At 51.0% G+C, this 13686-nt stretch overlaps 3 protein-coding genes across 3 annotated transcripts; all 3 read right to left on the bottom strand.

Annotated features, from left to right (window-relative positions):
* Positions 1-1342: 1342 nt before the first annotated feature.
* BO94DRAFT_530837 (uncharacterized protein) lies at positions 1343-1652 on the bottom strand (the record flags this gene model as incomplete). Its single annotated transcript, XM_025610764.1, has 1 exon — positions 1343-1652. The coding sequence occupies exon 1, from the start codon at positions 1646-1648 to the stop codon at positions 1346-1348; it is 303 nt and encodes a 100-aa protein (XP_025471700.1). The 5' UTR covers positions 1649-1652.
* A 1028-nt stretch (positions 1653-2680) lies between these two features.
* Positions 2681-10691, bottom strand: BO94DRAFT_581287 (glycogen debranching enzyme; the record flags this gene model as incomplete). Its single annotated transcript, XM_025615393.1, has 6 exons — positions 2681-3684; positions 3741-4911; positions 4979-5143; positions 5204-5532; positions 6109-10415; positions 10474-10691. The coding sequence occupies 6 exons, from the start codon at positions 10689-10691 to the stop codon at positions 2681-2683; spliced, it is 7194 nt and encodes a 2397-aa protein (XP_025471699.1).
* Positions 10692-11340: 649 nt separating this feature from the next.
* On the bottom strand, positions 11341-13490 carry BO94DRAFT_214401 (glycerol-3-phosphate dehydrogenase family protein). The gene is made up of 3 exons (XM_025606176.1): positions 12792-13490; positions 11599-12731; positions 11341-11542 (listed from the first exon to the last, which is right to left on the bottom strand). Exons 1-3 carry the CDS (start codon positions 13094-13096, stop codon positions 11487-11489), a joined length of 1494 nt encoding a protein of 497 aa, XP_025471698.1. The 5' UTR covers positions 13097-13490; the 3' UTR covers positions 11341-11486.
* Between the last annotated feature and the right edge of the window lie 196 nt (positions 13491-13686).

Genomic DNA, 13686 nt, shown 5'->3' with positions numbered 1-13686 from the left:
CTTGGTATATATGAAACCCCCGTATCAGACCCAAATATGAAAGAACAAGCTTATAGCAAAGATGCGCGAATATACCAGGTATTGATCGGAGGAGCGGCGTTTTCACGTCGTATGTCGACTGCATCAAGGAATAACGCAGACTTGGGGTCAGAACTAGGTGATAGAACCAGTTGATGATACGTTTATGGTGCGACTGATACTGTCCAAATTACCGTGGCTTGACAATAAGTTGGTCTGCTAAAACGATAAAGGTGTACTTCGTCGTAAGACAAACGAGGTCAGGACGGGTTTATCAAAGCTCGTTTTTCATGCTCAGTGTGGTCGTCGATGTGCAGTGCCTGACGAAGCCTGTCACAATCCAAATAGCCTCATTCCCGTAATAAATAGTGGTCGTCTGATATCAGGGCGCTCGACTTGCGTCGGTTACAATTGCTCTCACAAAGTGTCCAGGAGCTTTTCGCCAAAGATATAGTAGTAGTTGTGGTAAGAATACGAAATTGTAGCTGCCTTATAACAAGCTAGGAGAATAAGATAGAAAGTTTAGGGGCAGAGGTAGAAAAGGTACCCGTCATTTGACGGCAAATATATCTAGTCGAGTCAGCCATTTGAACAGCCGATGCGGATAAGGTTCCATCGTATTCGCCTCCCCGGACCTGGTAGTATAGCCGTGATAACCGTTCTGACGTCGAGAGGACAGAAAGCTAATCGCCCCCCGGGTCGGAGCGCACATCGTAAGAACGAGCCATCGCCGAAGAGTGGAGCTATTTTGGTGATGATCCACATGGTTGGACGGCTGCTGTCGACCGGCGGGCCAGGTGGGGAAGAGATGCAGAACCTGTGGTGGTTTGGCTTTCAGATTTGCCATCGTCCACGGAATCGATGAGGTTGAGTCGAGGCCAACGATGGGTCCAGCGGGGCAAAGCGGGCGAGTAAGACGGGATGAAATCATCAGAGGAGGCAAATTAAAGTGATCGGCTCTTTGAACTGCGGAGGCAATGATACTGCTCGATCATGATTAACAGTGCCATACTCCATACTACCCAATCGCCCAAGATGCCCCCCTCAGGGGAATTCTGGATCATTCCAAGAACAAACCCTGTTCATCGGCAGGTCCCGGAGACGAATACGTCTCCGCTGTGGAGGGGAAGGGAGCTAAAGCTGGAGCTATACTGAATGATTGATAGCATGACAGGTCGGTGATGGTCCAGATCATTGTTGTTGTTGGCAAAAAGGAAGGCGGGTGGATGGCGGGATGGTGGGGATCGGTCAGATGATCGCGGCATTCCTCAGCCAGCAGGGATGCCCTATCTCTCAGGCAGAGGACGGTGTGATCAGATCACCTCGTTCAAACCAACACTGCATTATGTACATAGTACATAATAGTAGTACAGCACAGGGCCATGATCTTCGCCCAACAGCTACACAGTACCTCCACCCCTCTTTTGTCTCTTCTCTCATTGATCGGACTTCTTATCCGGGATTTCCTCCAAGATAGCTCCTCCACCATTACGCCATAAGACTTTTGAAAAAACAAATACGCAGTGTCCACTAATGCAGTGCTACTGTGAGTAGTCGCTGACTTGTCACCACATTTGTCATGTATGCTGTCAGGGGTGGATGTGTCACTGTCCGTGCTATCGGAATTCATGTTTTCAGCCCAAACACTGTGCTGCGCATCGGAGTTCCACCCATTCTTCACTGGAAACAAGTCCAACAACGGAGTGACCAACTCCCGCTGGCGCTAAGGCGAGGTCTGAGCGCAGATGTGTTCTCGAACATCGTTCCATGTACTCCGTACGGGGTAACGGATTTCTGCATCTGCTGACCTGGTGAACCTGTTCTGGGCCCTTCTCTCCGATATCACTTTGCTGCCTGAGAGGGTAGATGCCAGAGAACACGCTCGGGTAAATAATCATATCAAGAAGCCTCAAGAGTCTAGACTTCCCCCGCATGGGCCGAAGAAATCTACCGGTTCATACTTGCACTCGGCTGATTTATACTAGAAGGATTTGGCCGGGAAAGGACATGCTTCGACTGGAGGGTGGTGGCTGACAACGTCGCATCGTTGGGTGGAGCAATCATATCGGGGTGTGGGACACATCGGACAGGGCTATTCCAGAGGACAGTCTGGTCTGTAAACGAGTCTACCCGTCTTAGACAACACGAGGCTAGGGGCTAGTTGCTTGTGGGTTGCGCGGGGCTTGATTACCTTGGGATTTGGAATCCCATGTGGTGTACCCTAGCTGTCGGGCTGTTACTGCAATCTGGAGATTGTTTAGACAGGCGATTCATTGTCTAGAATACGGGGGGCATCATCCCTATATTACATGAAGTAATAGTACATGCAGATATAAAGGCATACATGGTTCGAATGAAACCTGTAAAGGTCTCTGGTATCAATAAACGAGGGAGAAGGAAACCATTATAGAACAAAGTTGGGGCGTAAAGATGTAACTGTGTGAGGATGCAACTCATAACGTCGGCCGGCGCATTGATCTTAAAGTCCGGTGGGAACATAGCCATCTATGACATTAAAGGCATAGCATCGTAGATCATGATGGGTAGAGGCAACAAAAAAAAAAAACAGGGGTTATTATAAAGTTAGATTTATGTGCAATCGGTGAGGACGATCGACTGCGAAGTTGTGGAGTTAGCACGCTTGGGCGCGCTGGCCCGAGGTTCAGACAGATTCATCAGCTGCGTTGCCTGGGGTCTCGTTGGCCCCCAAATCTGCCTGAAGGTCGGGAACCATGGTGCGTCCGGGAAGCCATGCATCATGGAGAGGCAATATCAGGCTTGGATTGACGTACTTCTTCAGTCTCAGCCCCAGCTCTTGTCCACCGATCCGGATCGGAAAAGCATCACGATCGAGACCGGATGGGGGAGAGAAGGTCGACGATGGCGAAGGGGAGATGTCGCCACCACCGGGCCGCTCGCGATCAATGCTCTTCAGCGCGATGAACTTCATGAGGGGCTCGTATGTCCGCGCAAAGAAGTAGCTGAACCATACTGTTGCCATCAGGAGAGGCACAATGAGCAAGGAGCGTGTAATGGCTCGGCGCAAGGCCAACACTCCGATCATCGCCAGCTGGAAGACCATCAATCCCATAAGAACTCGGCTGCAGATCATCGGCCATGCTCGTCCCGTCGAATGCTGCTGATGGTCCATCGCGTACAGGAGCTGATATTTGTAGATAAATTTACCGATGGTGAAGTAGATCAATCCAAAAAGGCAAATCAGCCACGAGCTGGGGAAAACGCTGTAGACCACACAGATGATTAGACTTAGGACCGTCTGCGGAATTGAATACCCGTAACTGAATATAGGGGGTGTGGATAGCTCGGCATAGTCCCGAGGCGTTTTGGCAGCAAGAAAGTTGATGGGATACATCGCAACACTTCCAAACTCCAGTAGTCTAAAAGGGAACAATCCTATTCCTTGGAGACATAGGAAATTGATGTAGAAGGGCGCAAAGTTTTCCAGCGTCTTGGCCAACGCGAATGCAATGGTTGTGGCGTCTTTAAAGGCATCCCGAAGATTTTCCCAGAACCCGTAGAAGGTTGTCGCGGTTCCAAACACAGTGAAGACAAGGAAGAGATTGAAGAAAGAGAAGAAGAAGGTCTTCGAGATGACTGACAGCTCAATATCGCCCCGGGACATCATGCCTTGCTGATTTGAGAGCCCTATCAATGGATTAGCGCTGAGATTGAGTGGAAAATGAAATGAGAAAGCATCTTACAGTTGTAAATGTAAGGGACAGCAACAGTCAACAGCGAGAGAACCAAGGTCGGCAAACCAGTCTGAACAAGCGACTTTGCAAGCGGGTTCCGGACCAGTGCGTCGGCCAATTGAGGGAACACCTTGTGCAGAGTCTCGTACTCCAGCAGATAAGCAACCGGAATCAAAAGCACCGACCAGAAGACAGTCAAAAAGCCAATGACAACGGTTATGAACCAGGACTGCATCATCCGTCTTGAGCGCGGAAGATATGTATTTTTCCACACGACGTCGGCTGGAGCTGGTGCCAGTCTAGCAAGCAGCTGCATGGGATGCGGATCAAGAATAGCCTGAACAACCATTTGCGACGCGGCAATCGACTCCATCGTGACGAAAGCGACCTCAGTAGGCGGGTATTCCTTTTGACGAGCGACTTGGATTTCCTCATCAAGACGACGCAGCTTTTCCTCATAATAATCTATCGCGTCGACGATCTTATACCGTAGCTTCAATGGTCCATACCACAAGCGAACTGTTGGCCGCTTATGGGCATAGTCCGTCACATGGTCGCGTCCATTTTCAGAGAGAAGCTGAATACGCTCGCTGTCCTCTGAAACGATACTAGAGCCCCGGGGCTGGTGATGTATTAGTGGTAGGGCATTGGCGCTCGCCTTCACACGTTTGTAGCCTAGATGTTTGGTCCATGCCCACTCGAGGTTGCGCAGAAGTTGAAGTCGCTCGTCAATCAGACGGTCTAATTCACGCCAGTCACGACACAGTGTAACGGTCTCGACCTTGCCAACTCGGAGGCCTTCCATGAATTCCCTGATCTTTTCCTCGGTTCCCAAGTCTTGGGGAACCCCGGACAATCGAATAGTTCGATCGGTGGTGCTGGTCTGGCTTCCAAGGTACTTCTGCCTTGTGCGGATAACCTTGTTCGTATCTTGGATAAGCATGTAGACAGCGAGTCCAGTGAAAATGTATGTAAAAATGACATACATCCACAAGTAGCTTGGATCCGATATGATCTTCTTCTTATCCTTGTCCCCACCGGGAGTGTCGTCGTCGTCATCATCCCAACCCGGAACCCCAGATTTACCGGTATTCTTGTAGTGCGTCGGCAGGATGATAACCAAGGCGAAGAAGAAGATGGTGGAGAGAAACCGGATAGCGAATCTCAAGAAGGTGAGGAACTAGTAGACGCGGTCTACGTCAGGCAATGCTCAACTTTGACCTCGACCCGCGAAACATTAAACTTACAACGAAAGCATCCAAGCCTGCAGACTCCAGCACCTGCTCGTCTGTGATCCGATACAGCACGGGTATCCAACCAAAGAAACTATCAGGTAGTTCGGGTAAGTATGAAGCCGCGCAGCGTTGTTGCCGCCGCGCAGCGTATAGTTCGGTCCATTTCGGTCGCAAAACCTATGCGAAGAAAGACATTGTCAGAGCGTCTGATGTCCATTGCGGACTATGAAAACTTACACAGAAGGAGAAAAAGGCACCTAGGCCAACCATCAAACTGATCACCAGTTGTGTGTACAGATCGCGGCCCCTCGTTTGATCATCCCATCGAGGTTCATGCACGTCAATGGGACTGTCTACCACGGCCGCGACCGTCAACATGGCGGCCGCAGCGGATTGCGTAAGAGACATGGCGCTCGAAAAGCAGCTGTTCTGCGCCGGGCGGTGGTAGATGGTGGGCGGGTTGTCAATGCATATGGAACCGCGGCCCTTGGTGCTGGGAAGGATGCGTCGGTCAAATACAACTGACGTCAGGGGGGTCAGGGTCACGTAGTAGACGGGCTCGCGACCTGGAGGATGTTGGTTCGACGAGAGAAACAAAACTTGGGAGTCAGGCGACCCCAGTGCAAGCGCTCTACACCGCAATCTTCGCGCTAAGCACGGCAAATTTGGCCCGCGTCGGGCATCGTTGTAAAACTCATGTTGACGAACCCAAACTCAAAAGTACCTAGTCTCGTCTCGCCTAGTCAGTTGGTGATGAGTTGTGCGCGCAGCTGACTCAGCGATATTTTTATGCCGACCGACGCGAAGTGGGATACTTCCGGTGTCATACGATCCATTCATTCAGTCACAACAGTACGCAGGACCACCGGAGCAAGAAATATGTTCGTTATCTATCTAGAACCTAAGCAAGATGTACCCTGAACTCATGATGACTATAGCTAAAGGGCGACAGGGCGCCCAGCAATACTATCTTCTCTAGGCCTGTGAATGCTTTGATGCATCATAATACAAATCGAGCAGGCATCCAGCTGACCATGCTTGCGTAGGCGACTACAAAGGTGCGCAAGTTAGCAACAATCAATTGACTGGTAGAAACAGACTGAAGGGGGGATGAAGACATACGGAGTCTGCACAGTGTGCACCGTTCTTATTCGTTAGCTCTGTAAGACCCTTCCATGGGCTTTCTCGCAAAGCTCGCTTGCAGCCCTCCAAGCGTCGAGTTACTTGTTGGTAAGCCTCTGTCCGTTCGGCCAGAGTCGTCCTGCGAGCTAGATCGAAATGCAAGAACGCGCGGAGGAAAAACCCGCGTTGCCAAACCCACTCAGGGCCCTGGTGGTAATTCCTGCCTTTGGCCGTGGTAAAATCGGTGGAGTCCTCTGAGTTATTGTAGTCCGGGCGGTAATTGAGGTCGGATGGGTCAAGGGTGGCCATGCCTACCGGACCAGCCAGAACCTCGTCTGCAAGAGCAAGAGCAGCAATCGCCTTGGAAGGAGTAAATAGGTCCGGGGAGACTGTCATGGCGATAGGAAAGTTGGACCGAAGCTGATAATCTTCGTATGGCTTGCCAGACCGATAAAGATCCTTGTAGATCCCTCGTCGATTGATCACGTTGGAATCAATATCGTGTTGAGCATCCTCCTTCGGGTCTAGAGGAACATAGTAGCAGCGCTCAAAGTTGGCCCGAATCTTCGATGCCCAATCCTTGAACAAGATGGATTTTCCATTTTCAGTTTCGACACCATCATGCTGATAGAGACCACGTTCGTGCAGCTTTGCAACCCATGTCAAAGCGCTATACAAAAGTCCGGTAATTTCGATGGCTGCCCCATCTCGTGGTGTCCCGGGCACACCTTTATTCCCGGCTTTCTCACTCTCACCCATCTTGTCTTGCCATGTCCCGCAATTGAATTGACTACCCCCGAAGATCAATCCTGTTTCCCAGTCAACCTTAACATCAATTTGAAATCCCTCAGGCTTCATTTGCATATCAAGGTCAGTCCCCGCGTTATACTCTCGGAAAGAAAGTCCATGCGCATGTCGCTGGAATACTTCTTGTATCACTTCGGATATTGTCGAGTGTTGCGAGTAAGCCCTCGGGTCATCAAACGGAAACCACACATCATCGTATGGAAGAAATCTCCTGGGGACCTTATGGTCTAAGATCTTTAGACCATCTGGGGCCATCTCGGTGTAATCCTGGATAGATTGTAGGAAGAACCATACAGAATCCCGAGAATTATAGCGTGGGAGCTTTCCACTGCTGAGGAGGTTTGGAATCATGCCATGCTTGAGAACACTGGCAAATGCAGATATATGCTCCTTGGCATCATCGAATCGGCTGGTGCAGAGAAGAAGGCCTCTGAGCGATATGAACACATCGCGGCCCCAGCATCTTGCCCAGTCTACTGCAAAGTGCGGTAGGCCGGCTGCAAGACTCGGTACCTTCTTTGTAGGCCATAACGAGGCTGAGTTTACATATCCCATTTGTTGGACACTCACCATACCCAGTTGATGAATGAACTCTTGTCCGTTCTGTATATGTGGTCCCAAAAGATGGACTCCGCGCTTCCAGGCAGCGTTGTAGGCCACTTGAACGATGATGGCGAAATACCGGGGTAAAAGGAAGCTTGGTAGTTCGCGAACGGCTTGGAATTTGTCCCGCAGCCATGTAGCTGGTTTGTCGAGAGCAGGATGCTCTTCCTTTTGTCCCAACTTCTCCAGGCGACCAACAACGAAATCCAGGGCCCACTGACCGTTGCGCAAGTGCTCACACAGTGGATGGCCTAATTCGTTGTACTTAATGATGGTCTCAAGAACGCTCCACCAGCCCTGCAGACCGGCGTAGACCAGGGGGCCGTAGTTGGGGATACTGTATACTCCGTCCTGACCATTACTCGAGTCTCTCTCTTCCGCTTCGCAGCGGTAAAGGACGAAGTTCAGGTCAACCAAGCTGAGGTCCGAGAATGCATGGTCAACGCCTTCAGTGATATAATTGTCCAGCCCAGTCGCATGTTCAACACTTGGCATAGATGTTTCAAACAAGGCAATAGACCCGGCAACAAACGAATCCAGCACAGAAATGGTAGTATCTTTGCCACTCTCCTCGACTGTGGTACCTTCAATCGAGCTGACTCGGCTAGGCAACCCCCGTAAGTGGGACTTGTCCGCTAATACCCGGTCTTTGGTAGTTTCATTTGCATCTACCTCCAAGGTCCACGTCCCAACATGCTTGGCACGAGTACCAACAAGATGTGTAGGCGCCAGGATAGATTTACCATCCTGCCCAGGGAATGCTGTATGCGCAATCAGGAAAACACCTTTCCGTGTTCTGGGATGTACCCTGTGAACAGTGATATATTCCCCGTCATGATGAATGTGCGTCTCGTCATATCCTTCAACGCCCATCTTGGTATGAAGGTCATTGAGTAGCCTTTTGATGCCGCCTATACCCCCATTAAGCGTGTCTAACCCGATCTTGGGGGACTCTGAGAAATCCGAGAAATATAGTCGATGCTCGTGGACGAGATCCACAAGACGGGGATATACTTCATCATAACCGATGACGCTTCCGATGGCTGAGGCACACATTGCCACTAAAGCAGCATTTGGTAGTGTATCTTTCGCAGTCCTCTTCTGCGCAGGCATCTCATTATCGTGAGTACAATCCATGAACAAGGCCTGAACTGGCGTAGGGCGGATGTGGGCAACTTTTTCTTTGCCGGTGTCAATACCCGAAGAGGCTATTGCGTGGCTACTGCCCGAAGATGGCAAGTCGAGGTCAAAACTACCGATTGGGCGGCCTCCGTGACGATGAACAAGACGGCTGAGCTCTCCAGTACTCCAAGCCTGCATGGCTTCACGAATGAGTGCATTAATGCCAAGACGTTTGACAAAGATATAATCAGCTTCTTCTGAGCCGGTGAAAAGCTCCGCGAAAACGGTGAGATTGGGCCGGACTTTTCGGGCCTCATCTAGCAGGTACTCCGCGACTACCAGTGGTGTCGAATGGCAATTGTCGATGCGGAATCCAGAGAAGTACTTGGCCATCAGACGGGTATAATCTGTCATGAAGTCCCAAAGAAATGGGTTATCGTCACGGCAGCTACCATATCTCAGCTTGACACAATCGCCCCAGACAATTACTTCACGCCGCAGATAAGCCCTGGTGTCAGGCCCAGCATTGTCCCGCAGAGCATCGGCGTTCCAAATCCAGCCGTTGTTCACCAGTGCCAATGCCTTTTCATCATGCTTCTTGGTGACATCGTTCAGAGGTAACCGCGTGAAGTATGTTTCAATCAAAGGACTCCGTTCTGTTACGGAGCCAAGCTTGGGTCCATGGTCGTCAATCCTGAGGTATTTGATTCGATTGAAGACTTGATTCATGATTTCCGAGACATCTGCGTCATACTCTTTGTAAAATGGAAGATTGACCTCGTCGAGTATTTTGGATAGGTCCTTCTCGACTACACTTGTATCAGAAGTCGGAGACTTTTGGGGCCCAAGAAGCGCCGTCAATATGACTGCTCCAAATTGGGGGTCGATTGCTCTGCTAAATCTCCCCAGAACCTGCTTCGAGGTCGGAATGCCATGGTCACGGATGAGACTCGCTTGTTGCTTCAAGGTCCAGTTTTTGTAGTCTTGAAGATTGAGCTGTGACCACTTGTCACCAGTCAAATCTATATCCTTGGAAGACTTCCACTGATCGACTATTTTTCGTGCGTCAGCCTTCACATCGATGACATAGAATTCCCATAGTCGGATGCCGGCGATCACATGGTCCCGCATGGCGTTCATGACGGTGATAAGGTCATCCACCGTTTGGAACTCGGTGGGCAGGCCAAGTGTCTGGAGGTCATCTCCGAATTTCAACAATGCAGTATCCAAATCGAACGCTGCCTCAAGCCATGGGGCAGTCTTGACACTGTAGCCAGCATCCGGGTGTTCCTCCAGCCATTTGCTGTTATTAGCAGTGTGGTTCCAGACAACGTCTGTAAGCGACAGGAGCCCGTATTCGTTTTCCATCTTTGCAATCAAGCGAGCGACATCGTCTTCACCATTAGGGAACACAGCGTCATCAAAATGCAGCTGATCGAAGATACTGTAGGGTGAATTGGAAGCTCCGCGTTTCATCAAGGGCGTGAAATGTACCATATTATAATTACGCTGGCTAATACCGTTGATATGCTTGTCCCAGTCCGTAGGGTACTGGCCCATGAATTTAGAGATGACGGAAAATATAGAAAGAGCGTTGAGTGGCAGGTCCTGGCCGCGAAGCGTCAACCTTGGCGAGACATCGATATAATGCGTGGGAGTACGTGTCGGTTCTGGTGCAGGGGTCGATAGGACTGAGAACTCAGGAAGAGGAGAGAACGTCACATAGAAGGCAAAAGAGCCAGCACAGAGGATAGGAACATCGATCTGGATATTCTTGTTGAAGTCGGGGGATAGGCTAATTCCGTCTCAAGGCGTCAGCTGCTGATGAGGGCGAGGCTACTCATGTTGCTTACCTGAAGCTTCGAAAAGCAGAGCGACTGAAAGACTCGCCTTTCTCGGGGATATTAACCCAAAGCTTGCCCTCTCTGCAAATCGAACTGCTGCCCTCGATGACAAACCGAAGCAGGTACGGCAGATCGGTCGGAGGGGGGAGGTACAGATAACCCCCTGGCACATCCGGCGAGCCATCGTCTTTCAGAGGCAGCAGATAAACCTGCTGTGGAGACGACATTGTGAGGTTTGATGGATTCGAAAGCTCTGCGAAAGATCGTCCAGCAAGAACTTCGACCAGACTGAGGGATAGATAGGTTCTCGATGGCGAGTCTAGCGGCCCTGTTCTTTGGGGGTTGCCGGCTAGACCGACCAAGCAACGAAAGGTAAGGTGGTGAGTCTTTTCCAAGACCCGAGTGAAAGAGTGTAGTGATAGCAAGAGACGGGTGATTTAAGGGGAAGAGAAAAGAAAGAGCCCGAGCAAGATTTGTTGTTCCTGGGGGTCAGGGCAACGCAACCCCGCGGGAATACTGACATCATGAAAGCCAGCGAACCGCCGAACGGGCTGGAACGGCCCGGTCACGAACTCGGGCCTCCGCACAGTCTCCCCTCACGCCATGATGATCACCAGGCAGTCAGGAACATAAGCAGCAGTGGTTATTACTCTGGGAATGAGATCACACAAGGGAAAGGTTCAGACATTTCGGTGTCATTGCGGTCTATAATCATCGGTCTATGTGCATGAGAAATCTTGACAAAGAATACCTACCAACAGGCCCAAAAATAATGATCATCATCAAAATGAAAACAAGGCGGCCGGAGAAAGAAACGGGAAGAAAACAAAAGAGGGGTATGCATAAACCCTACCCCCTTCACAACCTGGCGCTCAGAACGGCCTGGCTGGTGCCACTGCTGGTCACCCGCCCGGTTCCCAGGTACGATATAGACTCCGGCTTTCTGTTTAAAACGAAAGGAACCGATTCCCGTAAATTAATAACCCGAACATAGACAAAGGGAAGAACTCAACAGGTCTCATTTACCGCTCAATGTATGAAGGAATATCTTCAACAGACATAGTGCCCTCGAGAACACCTGTTCATGGTCAGCGATATAATGAGTTTGGCACAACGAAGAGCTGGGTCACTCACGGTAGACAGCAGTAAGCAAGGGAAACTCGTCCTCAAGGCCTTGCTTCTTCAGGAAGTTATTGACCTCAACCGCAGTCAAAGTGCCCTGAAGTTTTTGGCCGTTCAGTTCGCTCTCCTCGACTTTCCCGATCGGTTGCTTTCTCTCGATGCTGAGCTTCGCGCATCGGAAGTTACGACCACCACTGCAGCTGGTGATCAGATCGGCAACTCCTGCGCTCTCCTCGGTAAAAGTCCGAGTGTTAATAGTGGCCCCGAAGAACTTTTCACCAAATTTGACCATCTCCAGGAGACCAACCCGCATGATGGCAGCCTTGGCGTTGTCACCCCATCCCATGCCATCAACCCAGCCGGCGGCGAGAGCGACGACGTTCTTGAGGGCACCCCCAAGGGAAACGCCAGCAACATCACTCACCACACGGATATGGAAATACGGGCGATGGAAAAGCGACTTGAGGACAGCGTGGTCAACAGGAGGGTAGTCGGATGGCAATGCTTGCAGCTTCACTCTCGAAAGCTGGCCCGAAACATCCTTGTGCTCAAACTGAACGAGACTTTCGGTCGACCCGGAAGGAGAGCGATTGGGAGACGGAGCCTTGGAATCCATGTGCGGGGGATCATAGGCAATACTTGACTCGGACCATTTTTCTAGGGCAACCTCGCTCGCAATGTTTGCGCCAGACAGGGCACCGCAATAGATGCCCAAAATCTTGCCAATGGTCTCAGAGAAAAGATGAATACCTTCCTCATTCACATCGACACCCTTGATGCAGGATATCCCCCGCGCATACGGCAGGATCTTACCCTTGATTTGCTCGCAGGTCTTGATGATGAATTGGTGGGGGAGGTTAAAGACAAGGATGGTACTGTCTTTGACTGCGTCCACCAACGACGGATTAGCATGCAAGTTGGGAGGAAGACTGATTCCTGGCAGGTATTTGATATTCTCATGGGTTTGGTTAATCACATCGGTCAAGTTCTGCGGGCCTTGGCAGAGTGGCGAAGAGGGATCATAGTGCCGAGACGATTTCGAGATTTCAACCTTCTCCTCAAACACCCACATCTCTACCTTCTCCTCGAAGACCGCAGGGTTGCTGGCGGCATTTTCCGCAACTATCTTGGCGATTGCACATCCCCTTTACATCCATCAGCACTGCGGCATTGGATAAAGTCCTAAACAGCCATCTTGCACATACCAATTTCCTGAGCCGACCACAGTAACCTTGTGTTTGCGCTGATACGGTCCGAGGGAGCCCATTGTTGCTTCGTTGTTGGCGCAATTGCTCGAGGGTCGGAAACGGCTATGCGAAAAGTAGCGGACTGCGAGGGAGCCCCGGGGCTTAAATATCGTCGAAAGTGATGGACGCGGCGAGAATTCCCGACTCAATGGGGTAGAGGGGAGGTGATAGGGGGTCTGGGGCCGAGGTAGAATCACAATTGTCCTCGAGGTGGGAGGGCACGTCCGGCGAGATAAAAGGCGCGCTGGGGACAGCATCCACATGCAATGTCGCGAATAAGATGGCAATCTTTCTTGAACCGGGAGTCAGGCGGTGGTTCCCTGATGTAAGTGCCAGGCGAGTGCAAGATAAAAAGGCGGGTTCGGCACCCGTGAATGTGGATCTTTGCCTCCCGAGAAAATCTGGACCAGGAGCAGAGGAACGACTGATGGAAAGATGACGATCAAGTTCGGGTGGCCTTGGACTACGTTGGCCTAGCCTGGACTAGTGCCTTGCTGGGTCCCCACTGTTGAGGTTCTTATCAGCCTTGGAGCAGCACAGGATGGAACCCGAATGGTCAGCGTTGAGACAAAGCCGCGAGGGATCTGTGACTGTCAGACTGAAGACGGCCTTGAAGAGTCCACGGATTTCTGACTAAACCACCATAATACTACCCTGTACCAGTCTACCACAGTAGGCTGGTGCCTCAGGCCCTGGAATCCCTAACCTCGGAACTGGAAATCGCAGTCAGTTGGGCGGTGAGCCACGGGCCTTCCTGTTTCAGCGCCCGGCGCCCGCCTCGATTTGAGACTAGTGCGGATCCGGACTAGTCGGGCAAAACTATCGGAATCGAGGAAGAATCAGTCCCGCGAGC

The sequence above is a fragment of the Aspergillus sclerotioniger genome, assembly GCF_003184525.1.
Source record: "Aspergillus sclerotioniger CBS 115572 chromosome Unknown BO94scaffold_3, whole genome shotgun sequence".
Classification (NCBI taxonomy): domain Eukaryota; kingdom Fungi; phylum Ascomycota; class Eurotiomycetes; order Eurotiales; family Aspergillaceae; genus Aspergillus; species Aspergillus sclerotioniger.
Note: the sequence above shows the minus strand (reverse complement) of the source record. Positions and strands in the feature narration are given on the sequence as shown.